The sequence below is a fragment of the Bos taurus genome, chromosome 1, assembly GCF_002263795.3.
Source record: "Bos taurus isolate L1 Dominette 01449 registration number 42190680 breed Hereford chromosome 1, ARS-UCD2.0, whole genome shotgun sequence".
Taxonomy (NCBI): Eukaryota; Metazoa; Chordata; class Mammalia; order Artiodactyla; family Bovidae; genus Bos; species Bos taurus.
Window position 1 is genome coordinate 73,841,824 of NC_037328.1, and position 19,134 is coordinate 73,860,957.

At 37.4% G+C, this 19,134-nt stretch overlaps 2 protein-coding genes across 5 annotated transcripts in view; one reads left to right on the top strand and one right to left on the bottom strand.

The window, feature by feature from the left end:
- Positions 1-14,558, bottom strand: part of OPA1 (OPA1 mitochondrial dynamin like GTPase) — an 86,563-nt gene extending 72,005 nt beyond the window's left edge. For 2 of the 4 annotated variants that reach the window (XM_005201500.5, XM_005201499.5), the window contains exons 1-6: positions 14,388-14,558; positions 9,760-10,078; positions 9,004-9,100; positions 7,271-7,378; positions 6,582-6,635; positions 5,852-5,919 (exon numbers count right to left, since the gene is read on the bottom strand). In XM_005201500.5, the coding sequence (XP_005201557.1) occupies positions 5,852-5,919; positions 6,582-6,635; positions 7,271-7,378; positions 9,004-9,100; positions 9,760-10,078; positions 14,388-14,419 (678 nt within the window). In that variant the 5' untranslated portion in view covers positions 14,420-14,558. The remainder of the gene's footprint in view (positions 1-5,851; positions 5,920-6,581; positions 6,636-7,270; positions 7,379-9,003; positions 9,101-9,759; positions 10,079-14,387) is intronic. The other 2 variants (XM_005201501.5, NM_001192961.1) reach the window with 2 other exon arrangements.
- On the top strand, positions 13,490-17,761 carry LOC112447410 (uncharacterized). The gene is made up of 2 exons (XM_059888170.1): positions 13,490-14,868; positions 17,395-17,761. The coding sequence occupies exon 1, from the start codon at positions 14,312-14,314 to the stop codon at positions 14,696-14,698; it is 387 nt and encodes a 128-aa protein (XP_059744153.1). The 5' UTR covers positions 13,490-14,311; the 3' UTR covers positions 14,699-14,868; positions 17,395-17,761.
- The last annotated feature ends 1,373 nt before the right edge of the window (positions 17,762-19,134 follow it).

Genomic DNA, 19,134 nt, shown 5'->3' on the forward strand with positions numbered 1-19,134 from the left:
GGTTACTATCAGTTTGACACTGCTGCTCTCATGGTCCCATATTGTATGTACAATGTTTTCGGGTTTTTAAAAAAGTATAGTGTCAGACCAAGAAAATCAACTCCAAAAACCAAGACACAAACTGAAAGTGCTAAAAGACCTCTAAATGTTGATGGTTATTTTTTAAAACCTTGAAATTGTGACTCATTTTTATGTGAATACATTTAAAATACTGCATTTTGGTAATTCCCTGGCTGTCCAGTAGTTAGGACTTGGAGCTGTCACTGCTAAGGCCTAGGTTTGATCCTTGATGGTCAGAGAGCTAAGATCCTGTAAGCCACAAGGCATGGCCAAAAAAAAAAAAATACTTATCTTTAACAGTATTCTAAATATTAATAGCAGAGCAGGGTCTATACCTTGTTTGTTTTTATACCTAGCACATAGAATAAGGTCTTGACACTTCAGGTGTGTTATGGCCAGCACATAGGTTAGGGCTTGGCACATGTTTGTTGCAAAAATACACAAAGTTTATAGCATAAAATCCAAATTGGGTTTCCTAAAAATTGCTTACTCTGTAAATAAGCTAAACATCAACCCTACAATCCATTTTTCCCACTTATCACAATTCCCAGAACACATTCAACAGGAAATAAGAAAAGAAGAAGAAATTAATCAAATAACATTAATATGCTGTTAACTTATGCAACAATTCAAAGTATAAGATAATAATATCATCATATAAATATTTATTGAGTTTTATTATGTGCCAGATCTTGTGCTGAAGGGCTTTACGAAATGCCCACACTAACCATTATCAGGTAGCATGCCCCCTATTACTGAAGAGGAAACCAAAAACTTGGAGAAACTAAGGAACTTATCCAAGGTCATACACCTCAGAAAACCGGAAGGGCAGGGTCTGAACACAGGCAGTGTGAACCCAACGCCTGCACCAGATAGCATCCTGTGAGCTCTACAGTCTCACTGGTTTCAGTGTCTTTGACCCTTCAGGTTCAATCCACACATAAATAAGGAAAATGGTAAAACTACAACACTTCAGAGGACACATGTAAATTACTCTTTAGAGAAGGAGCTGGCAAACTACAGTGGGCTTGCTGAGCCCATAGGGCTTGCAAACCTAAAATATTTCCAACCTGGACCTCTAAGAAAAAGCTTGCCAAATTCTGTTTTATTAGTTTGGGGTCCAGAAAACAACTCTGTCAAAGTAAAAACTTTTCCATTCCACTTAAAAAATATTTCTAGGCACTAATCTACTTTTCAAAGTTTGAATAATTCTGCTATTAGCTATAAAGATCTATTTTCCTATTTTTCTCCCTCCTGCTGCTGCTAAGTCGCTTCAGTCGTGCCCAACTCTGTGCGGGTCCGGCAGCCCACCAGGCTCCCCCGTCCCTGGGATTCTCCAGGCAAGAACACTGGAGTGGGTTGCCATTTCCTTCTCCAGAGCATGAAAGTGAAAAATGAAAGTGAAGTCGCTCAGTTGTGTCCGACTCTTGGCAACCCCAGGGACTGCAACCCACCAGGCTCCTCCGCCCATGGAATTTTCCAGGCAAGAGTACTGGAGTGAGGCGCCATTGCCTTCTCCTTTCTCCCTCCTAGTAATATATAATTCTTCTCAAGATATTCAGAGCCAATCACAATATGTTTAATATTGGATATCAGAAGAAAATAAGTCTTTCAACTTGAATTATTTAACTTGCCCCAATCAGAAATACCATGTCCTATTTCACTATTTGGACAATTTCTACAAATGATAATTTTAGAAGATGGACAAATCAGTCTATTACCAATAGTTTTTATCAAAATTACAATTTCTACCAAATCCCCTTTGTTCTAAATTATTACACCTAAAGACAGTGTTATGTACACAGTATATATTTAATGTAAAAAAAACATAAAAATGCAATATGCTTATTATTAAGGAATAAAATAAGTATCTAATCATGTACAGTTGCTAGCCGTTAGCTGCTCAGAAAACTTAAGCTTCCTGAATCTGTTGCTTCTTGATGGTGCTGGTTCTGAGAATTTCATTTTGCCAGTTTACATCATTTGTTGCATGAGGATTTCCAGAAATGTAAATCCCACTTAAGCAATACTGCTTTGTTACAATTCAGAAATCCAAGTACATGTGCTCCTTCACATTCTTACTCTCCTCAATAGTTGTTCAAATATTGAAGGCCAAGAGAAATTCACAGGTAATCAGAGCAAAAACACACATTACATAAAAATCTGGGCCCACTTTTGTTAGCATTAGCCAAATTTACTTACTTTAAATTAGCCTTTTACCGAGTTAAATCAATTGACAGATTTTTTTTTTAAGAGTTCAGCAATATCCTACATGCTTTGAGAACAGAGATTTTGCGACAGAAACAGCCCCTTAAATACTAAGAATGGAACCCAAAGTAAATAGTGTTTCATCTGTCTAACACCTTAAATGTTAAGAGTATAATTATTGGGACTAAAATGGTTACACAAGGCTTCATGAAGCTGGACTTTGAGGACGAGGGAAAATTAGGCACAGAAAAGGGAATAGAGAAGTGGGGGGGTACAAAGTAAGTAAAGCCACACACATAAGAATTACAGTGACATGTGGGAAGGAAGAACATTACTATTTAATGATTATTTTTAAAATGGTAACAACACTTTATGATTTGGACTTCAAATATTTTCTATAAATTATAAATGTACTTATAACCCTCAGAATAATATTCCCTACTTCTGTGAGATGTTTATGACCAATCAGAAACATGATAGAATAAAAGCACAGATAATGTCTCATTTAACAAATTTTCACTAGAATACAACAATGTTACTGAATCTAAAAAGAGGAGATACACTATGTGGTCCCGTTACTATGCATATTATGACTGAATACAGAAATCTGGGGATTTACAAACCAGGCGAGTCCGTTAACACTAAAGAAGGCTTGCCACTCCAATTCTGAATTTGCCTTCAGATATCCAGGTCTCAAAAACATTATTAAGTTCACACTAAGGGCTCTTTCCAATATTTTTCTATAGTGGACACAAGTTTAAAATATTCTGATTAAAAGCATTAACTAAAATGTAGTTTCAGTACTTTTCCATTTTTTATTTATCAAAAATACATAAAGAACTTTTGATTGACATAATTACTGCCCACAAACTGAATAGATATAAACCCAGGCAAAGTCAAAGAAATTTGATTGATGTTTAGTTAGCCTGTGCAGCATTATGTGGAAAAATATGCTTTTTGACTTTCTGAAGACCTCAATTACAATTTTTCAGAACACCTAAAGTCTAACAACTCCAGACTGGGAACCACAGGTAATCTATTTTGTTTTCATTCTGTTGACTCAAGTCAATCAACCTCTGTATTCCTGCAACTCCCTGTCACTTTCACTTAAGCTGACTTACAAAGGCTCCTAACTATCCTTCTACTCACCAGTATTTTTCCAGATGTGTTCTCTTATTAAAAAGAACAAGTTTTTCTTTTTAGTTCTATTCATAGAAATGTTTTTTATTACATTAAAAAAAATCCAATTCACATTTACATTTCTAAGATAAGTCTAGCTAGAAACTTTGGTATAAACCAATCGATCATTATGCTAAGTCATGACTTCGCTTTTAAATCTTGGGGCTCTCAGACACTAGACTAAACCAATCAAAAAGGCACCACCTGAACTCTGGCTACCATCCTGCTGCTACTAAGTCGCTTCAGTCCTGTCCGACTCTGTGCAACCCCATAGACGGCAGCCCAACAGGCTCCCCCGTCCCTGGGATTCTCCAGGCAAGAACACTGGAGTGGGTTGCCTGGCTTCCATCCTATCACCTCTGATTATTGCCCAAATTTTCAAATTTGATATTTTAGAGTAATTTCAAAGAGGTTTCTGCTAAGGTCTCCCTGTCCATGCTTACATTCAACCATCCATTTACAGACTAGTTTCTTACAATCCATGTATCTGCATCTTGTCTGAATAGTTCATTATTTTCAAACACCACAGGTACACAGTTAAGCCTTGAAAAAATGCTGCATATTAATAAAATTCAAAACCACCAGTTGATGCTGACAATACTTTCTCTATATAGTAAATATTTATACTACATTTAATACTATCTGATTTAACCTATGAAAATGGATTAACTAGAACTCGATGTAGTATTTATAACAAATAGTGGGAAATAACTGATGAGTTTTTAATGGAAAGATAATCACCATAAACTATGGAAAAGTTTAAAAGAAATAGTCTACAGCAGTATTTATCTTCAAGCAAAGTGAATTATAAAATAAAGCAATAAATTTGCTCTCATGTCTACTGTATAAAATAAAATCTGTAAATATAAATTTTCAGAGATTAGTTCTCTTGTTTCTTCTATACTGCGGAGCTCCTGACCATTTATCAATTACTACTACTCATTTATCACTTTAGCAGGATTATAAGGGAATTATCTGTCAGGTCCAAAACAGGCAGGATTCTCATGAACCAAAACAATCATAGGCCATGTCAGAAAAGAACAGAGATGCAGGCCTCACCTAACAGATCTAGGCAACAAGAAATCTTGTCACTTGAAAATCATACTACCACCTCTGTTAACAGAGGTTCCTTCTCCCCAGATACATTCGTTTCTCTCTGCACATTAAATCTACCTGCATCAAGGGTCAAGCCTTTGGCTCAAAAAAAAGTTGATCATCAAAGGCTAATTTCTATTCAGATTTTTCTTCCCAGTAGCATGCATAGTCAAGGGTGTCCCTGGTCAAAATAACACCAAGGGTAAAGGAAAAGGAAATGGAAAAGGATATAAAAAATGATCAAGTTAAAAAAACACACACACACATATATAAACACATCTTGAAAAATGTATTCTCCAAAAGATCAAAAGACAAAAAAAAAAAAAATCTTTTGAAATATAATTGACACGTGGAATATCATGTAAAAAGTTCAAAGCTGAAGGATAGGAAACTAGATGGAAATCTACACAAAGGAATTATTTTCTTCCTGCTTCCCCCAAAAGCCGTGAAATTATTTACCTCAATGCATTAAAACCACAATAACCTTCATTATTTAATTGTTAAATGTTTGCACTTAATTTTTAAATGTTCATAGAGTATTTTCCAGATATCTATTTATCTAGGTATTATTTTGAAAAAAGCTTTCAAGGAATCACTTATATTACAATTTTGAAAAGATAAAAAAAGTGAAGATTAAGACAGTATCAGGCTAACATGAATATAAATACATAACAATGCATGTTATTCTATATCAGCAAATCTCCTAAAACTTTATATGGATTTTAAAGCATGTATGGAAATTAGCATATCCTAAATAACTCCATACGTTAATTTTGTTGACTACCAATGTAATAGAAATCTATATCCCCCAGTAACAAACTTGTTATTTCCTTAAGATTTCCCTTAAGTATATATCATGAAACATTGGTATCTAGAAGATATTTCATGGAAAAAGGGGTTTTGTTGGTAAATATATTTAGAAAACTCTGCATATTTTGACGAATCTCTTATAGCTTCACAAGGCACATGCATATATCAAAGTCTGAGAAATCCCAGAGAAAAGAAGCCTGCTTGTTTTATTTATACGTTTCCCCCCACACATATTTAACAACAAAACCCTTTGTTGCAGAAACCCTGGAAACTAATATTTCTCAAATATATTTGAGGGAAACTGGATTATCCCATTATATTTCCAGAACTGTTGCATAAATGCCTTGCATTTTGTACCAAGAATAATAACAATACCTCCACTGAATAATTTTATGTTTGCTTCTCATATGTTACCATTTTAAAATCTTCCAGGGTAGGTAAAAACTTAAAAAAAAATCTTTCAAGACTATCTATGTGAAGAGTGCTCCTTTATACTTACCTTTCTATAACGCTTGTCACTTTCAGATCCGGGATCTGTCGCTCTAAAGGCCGTTTCTCCAGGTGAACCTTAAAGATAAATATTCAGTCTTATAAATTCTCCAGTGAAGCCAAAAGTCTAAATTAAATTCCATATTATATTTAGTCAGTTGAAAGGTAAGTGGATTTTTAGAGCAAAAATCATTTTAAGAAACAAAGTGGTAACCTAAGAAAAAAATTTTTCAAAACCATTATAGGACCTGTTTAACTGATTTTTAAAAATGTCACTGAAAAGTACAACTAAAAAATAAGAATCTTTGATAAGATTATTTTACATGAGAGTACTTACAGTTCGGCCATACACTACTGCCATAAGAGACCACATACAGTAAAAAAAAAAAAAAGTAAAAATGTCAACTGTGACCAGACAGATGAGACAAACTAAAATGACTTTGTTTCAATTATGAGAAACAACCAGATCTGGTTCAAGAAAATAGTTTGATTAAGCAAACTTTCTTTTTAACAGTTTTAACCTTATAATATAGATACATACTTAGGAATTTTAGTTTTATCACAAAATAATTATTATTTCCACCTAAATTTAGGATAATGAATTTGCCCAATATAATTCTGACATTTTAAAATTCAGCACAAGCAGCATTATAAATTTGGTCTGCAATTTTATTTGCAACTAGTTTATTAGAAGCATTTAAAAGACATGTTAAGATCAGCAAAAATATCTGTTTACACACCTAACAAGAGAAGTAGGTCAGAAGCTTCTATGACTTCACTAACCAATTTGTGACCTGTGAAAAATCAGCAAAAGGGGAAATAGAAATGTAAAATTTAACAGAAATGAGCAAACAAAGATGTCTGAGACCTCAGATTTATATTATGGTAGGGCAGAATTGGGCAAATACACCAGGATTGATCTTAGCAAATTCTACTCATAATGGTCCATTATAATTAAATGTTTTAAAATCGGCTCTAATCAATTATGAAAGCAAACACACAGGAAGTCTCATCTGCTTGTCAAGAACAAGTGACTTACTTTCCCCTCACTAACTAAAGCCAAGATGTTTAAGTTCTTGAAAACCTTCATTTTGCTGGGCCAAACAAAAATTAAAACCACGGGAACTTCCCTGGTGGTCCAGTGATAAGACTTTGTTTCCATTGCAGGGGGCGTGGGTTCAATCCCTGGTCAGGGAACTAAGATCCCACATGCTGTGCAATGTGGCCAAAAAATAAAAATAAATTAATTAAAAAAAAATTAAAACTATGGAGCAACAAAATTTTGTTTTATCTTTCTAATAAAAAAACCTGGCTTTTATTTGTACTAAACATTTTCATTTAAAAGATGGAAAATATGAATGTATCTTAAGTATCTTTCCTCTGTGTTTCCTGATATTTTAAATGAGATCGAACACAGGTCTTTCCTTACCTGTGGTGAAAAAGTCCTTTAGTAAGCTGAGGCTTTCAGCAATCTTGTCAAAGTCAGGTGCCAATTTTGCAAGGTCCTCTGAATTAGGAAGGGCTTTTCTAATTTTCTCTGAAGAAAAGAAAAGGATAGTCTCCAAATTAAAATGTGACTACTGAACCATTTGTACAATTTAAATAATCATATACAAACAAATAGTTTTCCATTTTTCTCTCTATTCCAACTATAACTGCTACATGTATCTGAAACAATGTGTTATTCTGATGATATTCTATAAGCCATGAAAAATTTTTAAAAAGACTCAAACATATGGCTTAGATATTTTTGATTCATAAGTTAAATGCCTTGAGACAGAAACAAGGTATAAATGTTAACACTGGATTGGAATCAGAAGTACTTTAAAAATCTTTTGTAGCACCTGGCCCAAATTCTAAAAAAGTAATGTCAGTTTAAACTCAAGAACAGAATTTCATTATTTCTCTTTCTCCTTTTATGTTACCATTTCGAAAAACCTGTGTATGAACCCAAGACAAGCCTTTATTTTTGCTAGCCTTATCTATAAAGTGACCAAGTATTTATTTTTGTTTACAAATACTCAACAATTCTGTCCAAGTTTGGTACAGCTTTACAGTGTCTTCTGATTCAAGAAGGGCTTTTCTAACTTTCTCTGGAGAAGATAAAACACAAAGTTTCTCAAAATAAAAATATGTATTAGGTCTTATTCTAAATGCAATAAAAGCATTAACTTGTTCCATCTTCGTGGAAATGCTACAAAACAGTTCTCATCAGCCCCATTTTACGGATAAGGAATGGAACACAGAGATGTAACAGGACCTGTGCACCCAGCAAAGTGAGGCAGTCAGGTTTAAGCCTAGGTAGTGTAGCTTCAGAACCGAGGCTCATAGCCATTACTGTGTGCTGAATTTATCAAGTTAAAAAGCTCTCCTCATATATGTTAGAAAAATAATTTGAAGGCGTGCTTTTCCTGTATATATCTTTATCAGTGCAACAATCTTTAATAAAGTGTTGTGAATAGTGCATGCAGAGATTAAATCCATCCCTGCATACACCTAAGCTAAAGTCTAAAAAAAGTCTACACAAAGTCTATAAAGAGAGACCTGAGGAAAATAATTTCATCAGACAATTTTTTTTTCCCCCTAAAGATCACCATGACTTACTGGCAATCACAACTATCAAATATACCTGTTTCTCATCTACTACTAGAAAAAGGGAACAACGGCAGACTAACAGGAGAAATTACTCTGGCCACTAGCAGGCTTTTAAGGAACTTGGTAATAAAAAGTAGAGGTAACCAAGGTACTCAAGGAGAGTTAGTTAGGTGAAGCTGTTCTGAGTAACATACAACACTGAAAATGATGTTCAAGAAGGCTGCTTAGCAGCGTAGAAAATGCTGACAGATGTGTTAGCTAACAAAAGACAAGATAGCAAAGTGTTTGTTCACTATGACTATACATTTTTTAAAAAGGAAAGTAAAACATTAACCACATCCACAAAATAGGTACAATTAAAAGAAACTACACTGGCAGCTGTATTAAAGTGATGAACCAGTGGATTATTTTTGTTTCTTACCAATTTTTCCTCTGCTAGTCTATCACTTTCATTATGAAAATAAAACTGCTGCAATCTTAAATTTAGAGTTAAGGAGCTATCTCAATACAACTATTTTTCTTTCCTAAAGAGACAACCAAGAAAAGTATTCTGATGTTGATACAAACCCAAATCGATATACTCATCAATCTCCCACACAATGTCAGGCACAATCCATTTATAATCACTAAGGTCAGGTATCATGTCTTTCCACTGATCAAAAGTCTAAAAGATAAGAAAGTATGCCAGTCAAATGATCTGAATGCCATATAAAATATAAAGAAAAACTAGCTAAATTTATTTTGTTAAAACTTGCTAAGCTGCTAAGAGTAATGTATTATGTTCACAATTTTGAGAAACAAAGTGGCCTTTGCTCTTCTAAAAATAAATTAACAGACAAGTGTATAAAGCATGTAAATGTTTCTTTGCTAAATACAAAAAATGGAAAAATTCAAAATACACTTTTATTTCAAATAGGTTTCATGATTTGACTTTAAACATGATTCGAAGAACAGAGGGAAAACAAACCAGGCATCAGGAGACCCTGCCTGGTCCCAGAGTTGCCACGAAGTGGTTGCAGGAGCATGCCACCTAACTTCCCTTCCTGGGCTACTAAATGGCAGAGCTGCAAATCAAACCAAGGTATTCTCACTCCCAGGTCAGTGCTCCTTCCATTAGGCCATTCTCACCTCTTATAATAACTAAGATTCTGAGAGCATTTTCCTATTAGCACCATTAAAACAGTTTAGCACACGACAGAGACACACGATAAATGTTTAAACATCTCATTATATTCTACTGCACTAAAGAAAAATGACATATGCTATGAAACTTTAAAATATTTGCTGGAATAGCTGGAAAAGCAGTAGCAAAGTGAAACTCACCTTTTTGGCTGTATAGCCACCCCCGACAGCAGATCCGAGTATGAGATACCGGAGTTTCAAGAGTCTTGCTGCTAATCTGGCTGGCCAAAAATTCCTGTGGGGCTGGTAGCCATATTTAACTGGAGAAAGTTTCAGTTTACGTAAAGGAAGGCTAGTTAGAGAGGAGAACTGCTGCAATGACATCCTCAATTGAGGTCTCTGAAGCTTTAAGGTAGGATGATGTGTATGATAAATACTTCGTGAAACCAGATGTAGTTTTTGTAGTGGTAAACTTCCTTTTGTTCCAGAGCTGTGTTTCACTAAGGACTGGCAGACCTCACTGAAAGAAAAGTAGGTGTGGGAGAAAGATCAGACAGGGAAACAATGTAAAGAAATGATATTAACAAAACAATATGCAAAAGGGAAAATACACAGGGCACACCTGACCAATTACACCCTGTCTCACGATAGCACACGGGCACTAACCATTTACTGTGACAGACGCTGCTGCAATGGGAGCTAACTCAGCTAATCTTGCTGATAATCCTATGATAAAAGTATAAGGATCATCCCCATTTTATCAACAAGGAAAAGGCAGACAGATATAAATAAGTTACTAAGGTCCCCACTGATGTAAGAAGTAATGGAGGGACTCCAACCTAGACAGAGGGTCTCCAGAGCCTGTCCCTTGATTTACTATATGTGGGTAATGATCATGGCCCAAAAAATCCAAACTAAAGGAAAAAAGAGACTTATTTTATTAGCTGTTGACATCTACTTGCTGTCAATAAATTTGAAAACAAAATATCTTTATTTAGTGACATATCCGACCTAGACTTTACCGCTGTGATCATTTTGAAATGGTACAGAAATACCAAATCACTATGCTGTGCAATAGGACCCAATGCAGCATTGTAGGTCAATTATACTTCAAAACCAAACATTCACACTTAGAAAAGAGATCAGATTTGTGGTTATTACAGGCATGGTGGTAGAAGGGGGAAATGGATGAAGGCAGTCAAAAGGCACAAATTTATAGTTCTAAGGCAGAAAGTGAAGAACTAAAGAGCCTCTTGATGAAAGTGAAAGAGAAGAGTGAAAAAATGTTGGCTTAAAGCTCAACATTCAGAAAATTAAGATCATGGCATCTGGTCCCATCACTTAATGGGAAATAGATGGGGAAACAGTGGCTGACTTTATTTTTCTGGGCTCCAAAATCACTGCAGATGGTGACTGCAGCCATGAAATTAAAAGACGCTTACTCCTTGGAAGGAAAGTTATGACCAACCTAGACAGCATATTAAAAAGCAGAGACATTACTTTGGCAACAAAGGTCCATCTAGTCAAGGCTATGGTTTTTCCAGTGGTCATGTATGGATGTGAGAGTTGGACTGTGAAGAAAGCTGAGTGCCAAAGAACTGATGCTTTTGAACTGTGGTGTTGGAGAAGACTCTTGAGAGTCCCTTGGACTGCAAGGAGATCCAACCAGTCATCCTAAAGGAGATCAGTCCTGGGTGTTCATTAGAAAGACGGATGCTAAAGCTGAAACTCCAATACTTTGGCCACCTGATGCGAAGAGCTAACTCACTTGAAAAGACCCTGATGCTGGGAGGGATTGAGGGCAGGAGGAGAAGGGGATGACGAAGGATGAGATGGTTGGATGGCATCATCGACTCGATGGACATGGGTTTGCCTGGAGTTGGTGATGGGTAGGGAGGCCTGGTGTACTGTGGTTCATGGGGTCGCAAAGAGTTGGACACGACTGAGTGACTGAACTGAACTGAAGATAAATACTAAGACTGTAGTGTACAACATGATAAATATAATCAGCACAGCTGATGTGCTATATATGAAAGTTGACAGTAAATCCTAAGAATTGTCATCACAAAAATGTTTTTTCTATTTTGAGTCTATATGAGACTATAGCTGTTCACTAAATTTATTTCATAATCACTTCATGATGTATTTAAGTTAAATCACTATGCTGCTCACCTTAAACTTATACAGTGACGTATGTCAATTATATCTCCATAAAACTGGAAAAAAAGATGTGTTAAAATAGCAAAAAATAATGTTGCCACGAACCCACCTGCATATACAGGAGACATGTGTTCAATCCCTGGTCTGGAAAGATCACACATGTTGGGGGACAACTAAGTCCAGCGCTACAACGACTGAGCCCATGTGCCCTAGGGCCCTGACTCTAGAGTAGACCCCACTCACTGCAGCTACAGGAAGTCCCGTGAGGCAACAAAGACCCAGCACAGACATAAATACAATGACTAAAATTTTCTTTAAACAGAAAGAAAATAAACGTGAATTATGGATGCACTTATACAAAAAGGGGCACATAAACTTTTACTTTTAATCACAAAAGTTTCAGTAGCTTACAACATCTATTCTTTGCCTTCTCATGTCTCACAATCCAGAGATGGTTCAGGGATGGAAATTAAGAAAAAATTAACACCTCAGGTACCAGGCTCCCCAGAAACAGACAGAGAACAAAAAACACCCCAAAGAGAAAAGGATCTAAATGCACATGTTGCTATCTGAGCTCTTCCCTCTTGTTCTTCCTGGTAGAGAATGAAAGTCTCCTACCAACAAACACACACTTGATTATCTTATTCAATACACAGTCATAGTGCTTACTACGGGCCAGGCCCCGCTCTAAAGAATTAAAATATTTCATTTAATTACATGGGACTAGAAATATCTTAAGAAAAAGGAATCGAGGAACACTGAAATTATGTTGTGAAGAAGGACAGTCACGGGAAAGGGGTATGTAACTGACAGGCATTATGGCAGATGTTTGCACAAACGCTACTGTTAACTCTCAGAAAAACCTGGTAAGGATCCTTATTTTTCCAATTTGCTTTTTTAAACTGCGTCTCACCTAAGGTAGAATGACTAGTGACAGTGGAAAAGAATTTGAATATATACTTTTATATTTAGGCTAAACTAAAAATCAAATGTGATGCAAAACAAGGCTCCCCGACCTTCACTCCAGAAACCATCTATTCTCATTTATCCATCTTCTTTTAACCTAAGCACTGTTTCCTAGCATGTAATTATTTTTTCAACAATTTTATACAAATACTTATTGCACCTAAATAAATGTTGGTCATTCGTCTTCTTACATGTCTTTGAGTATGTACTTAGATATACATGTCAAAGAATGTTTGTTTAAAGAGTAAGAACCTAAACTCCAGAACATGGGGCATCTGACCTTCCTCATCTCTACTTGGGCAGGCAGCTCAACAGTGCAGTCAACATAAGATATCTTAAACCATGACTATGGAGTCATTAGTAACTTTAGAAACAATTTAGCTGACAGAATCCAACTGAATCAATAATTATCAGTTGATATCTAGTTTCTAAACTCAATTTTTAAAGCATTCCCTAAATATCTTAATCAATTCAACAAAGTGTGCTATTTTCTGAAAAGTCTTTCCTGTTCTTATTTAAAGAAAACTAAATATATTTCCCCAGTAAATACTGAGAAGTAGAAATAAAAAGGTTGTAAATAACTTAGTTTAGTACCAAAGGCTGTGGATATACTCAGAAATTAAAATTCCATGAGGTCAGAAGTAACTTATCCAAGTATTCTATTTGACTAAAACTACAACTATTGTATGTTTTTCAGTTTTAAATTTAGACTCAAGGTTAATCTATATAAAGCAAATGGATTCCATCGCTTACAAACACTATAAATTACACCACTTAAAACACTCCTAAAAAAATCTTCAGGACAGGTGTTTAGAGACTGAGTTAACTCAGAAAATCAGGTTTTTCCAACTTTGCTTGATACATGTTACTTCTCATCAAATGCCTGTCAACAGTGAGTTAAAAATCTGAAGGTATTTAAGAACATTAGAACACAACTACGTGTAAAAATTAGAGCCAAACTTAATTTCATTAAAATGCACATAGTAACCCACAGAAATGTAAATACTTCTATCATTTTCGGTTTAGGATTAAGTCAGACCAGGTCAACAATAACACGGTGATTAGAAAAGTGGCGCTACATTCACCACCTCACATCCAAAAAGCAACTCTCCCTCCATGAACACTGAAAAGAAAGCTGTTATTAAGAAAATATCTCTAATCACCATCTCTGATACTGTATGTGTCACTGCTCCAAATCTGACTCCATTCATGTTCTTCAGCGGACTAAGGAAAGAGACAGAGTCCTCTTTATCCGAACAGAACAGCTCAGGTACCTGCAAAGGCAATGTAAACCTAGCGTGGAGGTAGAAGAAAAAGACGCGGAAAAGGTGACACATGGATAGCAAGCACCATAGAGCCCAGAGAGAGAGGGGACAGAAACCAGGGGCGACCAGAAACAGAGATAACAGCGAGGACAGACGGGTGAAGGGGCAGGCACAAAAGGACAACAGAAACAGGCCAAGACTGAAATGGGCCCAGAATTTTCCGAGAGGAATAGGGACAGGGGCCAGTACTGGGGCAAGCATCTCAGGTAAACCCAGTCAGGGCTCCTGCGACTCTGGGACCTCTAAAATATCCAGGAACCATCTAACTGCCCTCCGCCTGGCCTGAGAGTTATCTGCACACTATGGAGGTAGTGATGGGGCAGCCCCGTTTTCTGGACGCCCCAGAAATAACGGAGCCAGGTCGGAGCCCGGACTTACCAGGCCACGGCAGCCTGGCGTACTCGCCACATTCCGCCGGCAAGGAGGTCACACAGGCGCCGAGGCGGCCAGCGGGGAGCCCGGGTGTCAGCCCCAGTCCAGCTCCTGCTCCGGGAATGACCCAGGAAGAGGCCCGCAGCAACAAGGGCACAGAGCAGCCTCTGCGGCCCTCCCAATGGCGAATGGACTTCCGTAAGAGCCTGCTCAGCACCCGTACTTGGTCCGTCGGCCAAACCTCCACCCCGCTCTTCCAGGAGGGCAGCAAAAACGGTCCGGCGGAGGACTCGCTCATGCACTCAAAGCCTCTGTAGGAACCACTTTATTTCCCCCTCCCCTCTCCCCTCTCCGCCCTCTGTTTCCGGGGTGGAACTGGGAGCTTGTGCCTCCGGGGTGGAACTGGGAACTTGTGCCTCTCAAGTTAAATAAATGAGGAGCGGACGGGTGAAGGTGTAGGGTAGGGAATGAAAGGCGTGAAATACAGGTGATAAATTCTCACTGGGTGGCTACCAATTTAAGAAAATTTAATATTGCTTGAGCATAGAGGAGGCTAGGGAATACGGGATGAGTTAATACAGGGATAGAGCAATAGAATAATGAAAACCCACTGCTGCCTCTTTGCCCTGCTCCTTTGTATGACGTCTTTGTTTAGGAAGAACTTTCATAAGTTTAGAGCAATCTCGGGAGGCTGAGAGGAGTATTGGACAGGTTAAATGCTTTAGAATCTGAAGGAGATCCAAGAGAAGCTCATGAATTAGGCGAGCTGAAGGCTTGATACATGCATGTGCAGTTTATAAAGGCATCAAAAATAATTTTATTCATTCACTCCTTAACTGGCAGTCATCTGGCTTTTAATCTCACTAATTTGTTGATATTGCTGTTGTCAAAAGTCACCAACAATTCCATATTGCCAGTGATTACTGGACTGCTCCACGTTCAGCTCAGAATAATGGATACTCAGCACTCTCCTGGGTTTCAGGACCTACATTAACTTTTTTCTCCAGGACCTGCTACTCCTCAGTCTCCTTTGTTGTTTCCTCCTCCCAGCATTTCAATGAAGGTTTCCAGATCTCAAGAAATCCTGGACCCCATCTCTATCTTCATTATCTCTGCCAGTAGTCTAAGGCAGTTCTGTAACTTTAAATATCTTTTTTCCCCTTACAGCTCTTACCATTCTATGTTTTATGTGGAAACAGGCCCATACGAGGGACATGGCCTGTAAAAGGTAGTGAAGTCAATTAGTGGTATAGCCAGAACCAAAATCAAAGGGCTGGGTTTAAAACTAAGAGCACCCTTAGTTTTAAGGACTCTGCCCCAACACATGCTATACACAAAGAACATTCCTTTGCCCTTAATTATCAGAACCCACAATGGCTAACTATTTTGGGGGGCTCCAAAATCACAGCAGATGGTGATTTCAGCCATGAAATTAAAAGACGCTTACTCCTTGGAAGGAAAGTTATGACCAACCTAGACAGAATATTAAAAAGCAGAGACATTACTTTGCCAACAAAGGTCCATCTAGTCAAGGTTATGGTTTTTCCAGTGGTCATGTATGGAAGTGAGAGTTGGACTATAAAGAAAGCTGAGCACAGAAGAATCGATTCTTTTGAACTGTGGTGTTGGAGAAGACTCTTAAAGAGTTGCTTGGACTGCAAGGAGATCCAACCAGTCCATCTTAAAGAGATCAGTCCTGGGTGTTCATTGGAAGGACTGATGTTGAAGCTGAAACTCCAATACTTTGGCCACCTGATGCAAAGAGCTGACTCATTTGAAAAGACCCTGATGCTGGGAAAGATTAAGGGCAGGAGGAGAGGGCGATGACAGAGGATGAGATGGTTGGATGGCATCACCGACTCAGTGGACATAAGTTTGGGTAAACTCCAGGAGTTGGAGATGGATAGGGAGGCCTGGCATGCTGTGGTTCATGGGGTCGCAAAGAGTTGGACACGACTTCGAGACTGAACTGAACTGAACTGAAGTCAATATCCATTCCTTCAAAGTGACACCAAGTATAGACCCAGTTTTTGGTAGTAAACTTCCCACATGAAGGACTCTGGGAATTTTCTTTATTATATTTAGTGTGGTGACTGTGTTAAAAGGGCAAATAGGAACTTGCTGTATTGATCTGTACAAACTATTTTTGCAGAACTCTGGAGTTATGCAAAAATTCCTGTTACTGTTAAGTCCCAGTTGTTTTAATGGGAAAAAAATGGAAACCAAATAATGGCAACTCCTTTCCTGTATGGGTTTTCTTTACATCTTACAAAACTCTTGTTTTGTTTTTTTACTTCTAGGCATTTAGCCTGCTGAATCTGTTCCCCCAACAATTAGGTTCTCCTCTTGGTGGATGTTGAGCCAAAAGACACAACCAAGACAAAGCTGGGGAAAAGGGAGAATTTATTACTTGCAGCATGTGATGAGACACCTGGGAATCTTTTCCAAAGCAGTGCATCCTTTCTTAAAAAGCTGGGGAAGTTTTTAAGCTAAGGGTACATGCATATTCATAAAGGGGCTTGGCCAGTTAACAGAATCTAAGCTTTAGTTGATTGGAGTCACTTGGGTCAGAAAAGGTCAACATCATCATCCCTTAGGTTCCAGTTGATCTGATGGTTGAGGCTTCAGGCTAACCTTTACCAGTGAACTAGAACTGGAAGTCTTTACACCTAATGCATTGTTGCTTCTCTTGCCTGATAACAGTTTTGTTTCTGCATTCTTTTGCTTTGTTCCCTTTTGTTGTTATTGCTGTCTAGTCTCTAAGTCATATCCGACTCTTCAAGAGCCCGTGGACTGCAGCACGCCAGACCTCCCTGTCCTTCATTATCTCCCGGAGATTGTTCAGGTTTATGTCCATTGAATCAGTGATGCTATCTAACCATTTGCCTTCAGTCTTTCCCAGCATCAGGGTCTTTTCCAATGAGTTGACTTTTCACATCAGGTGGCCAAAGTATTGGAGCTTCAGCTTCAGCATCAGCCCTTCCAATGAATATTCTTGTTTGATTTCTTTTAGGATTGACTGGTTTGATCTGCTAGCAATCCAAGGGATTCTAAAGAGTCTTCTCCAGCATCACAATTTGAAAGCATCATTTCTTTGGCACTCAGCCTTCTTTATGGTCCAGTTCTCTGTTCCCTTAAGATCATTAATTCCTGAGACCTGAGGACAAGCGTTGTGGCCAGGCTTAGATCACAAAACAGCTTAGGCCAGAAATGACTTCTCATGCCAAGAAAGCCACACCTGATTTTCTGTTTCCAGACCCTCTACCTTATCTGCTTACAAACTGTGCAAAGATGTATGCATGATGTTTCTTTCTGCACTGTATGAAATAGCAGAAGATTAGAATCAGCATCATTAAAAAATAAACCCTTTAAATTTTTAATGACTCAGTTTATCTTTTAATCCCAGAGATCTTCAGAAAGGGAGATGTTAATGGAAACTGAAATGTTTGCATTTATTTTTTAAAAGTTTTATATTAAAATTTTTATGATAGTTTAAGTTCTTCTTGCTGCTGCTGCTGCAGGAAGTCGCTTCAGTCATGTCTGACTCTGTGCGACCCCAGAGACGGCAGGCCACCAGGCTCCCCCGTTCCTAGGGTTCTTCCTGGGAGATGCCCAAATTCCCTGGCACTGCACTCTTCCTCTGCAGTTTCCTGGAGAGAGAAACTAGCTAAGTCATGCATAACTGCACCATTATGGTTATCAAACTATCCCCACCCTTCAGAAAAGGATGTCATAATCTTCATCAACAAACATTTATAAAATATTTTCTACAAATCTTCACTTGGGGATTTAAAGAAAAATGATATATGTTTTTGAAAAAGAGTAAAACCCAACCCTGTTCTCAAGTGTCTACGGTCAGGCTATGGAGACCCATACCTAAAAAGGTAAACAATATAAAGAGTGTTTACAAAGATTGAGTTAAGTGGACACTGAGGACCGAGTAAGGAATGGAAGTTCTGCTACAGGCAGAACTATGGCATAAGCAAGTGGGCTAAAGAAAGATAATTCTGGAGAAAACAGAAAAGGATAAATTTGTAAAGAGAGACTGAATTTTGGGAAGGCTAGATAAGAAGCTATGAAGAAATGTAAGTGTGAGAGGTCCCAGTACAACAGTGGGGATAGAGGTGAAAGATTATCTAAAAGAATATTTCTGAGTATTTAAAGCAATGGAAAGCTGAATGCATAAATTCAGGACAGGAGTCAAAGATGATTGGTATTTCAATCTGTAGTAAATGAACAGTGCTAGTGATAGTCACAGATACTGGGAAGCTAATTTGGAATAGAGACGATCATGCTGCTTTTGGATTGACGATTAATGCTGAGGCATTAATGAGTTATCTAAGTGGAAAAATCTATGAAGCTCTTAGAAATCAAATCCTGGAACTCCAGAGGGAGGTAAAGCTTGCAATACAGATTTGAGAATTGTCTTTATAAACATGAAACTGAATCACATTAACCTTTGTAAAACCGTGCAAGAACTTGAAATTGTTTATAAATTATTAAATCCACATTATTTTATAACATTTCTATTTTAGGGCTAAAAGTATTACCTTCAGTGAAATAATGCAAGAAAAAGAAATACAAGGCATAACATTTTCAATTGATTGCTTACATTGAAAACCTTAAGAAAAAAAAAAAGCCAGTAGAAATATTCAATGAGTTGAGTCCCCAAAAGTATATATAAAAAATAATTGTGTTTTTATATACTTGCAAAGACACCTGTGTACATATCAGGTCCGAATTCTTGGAATTT

Excerpts from the sequence above, each read along its gene's own strand:
- LOC112447410 (XM_059888170.1), top strand. The coding sequence starts at position 14,312 with ATGGAGGTAGTGATGGGGCAGCCCCGTTTTCTGGACGCCCCAGAAATA.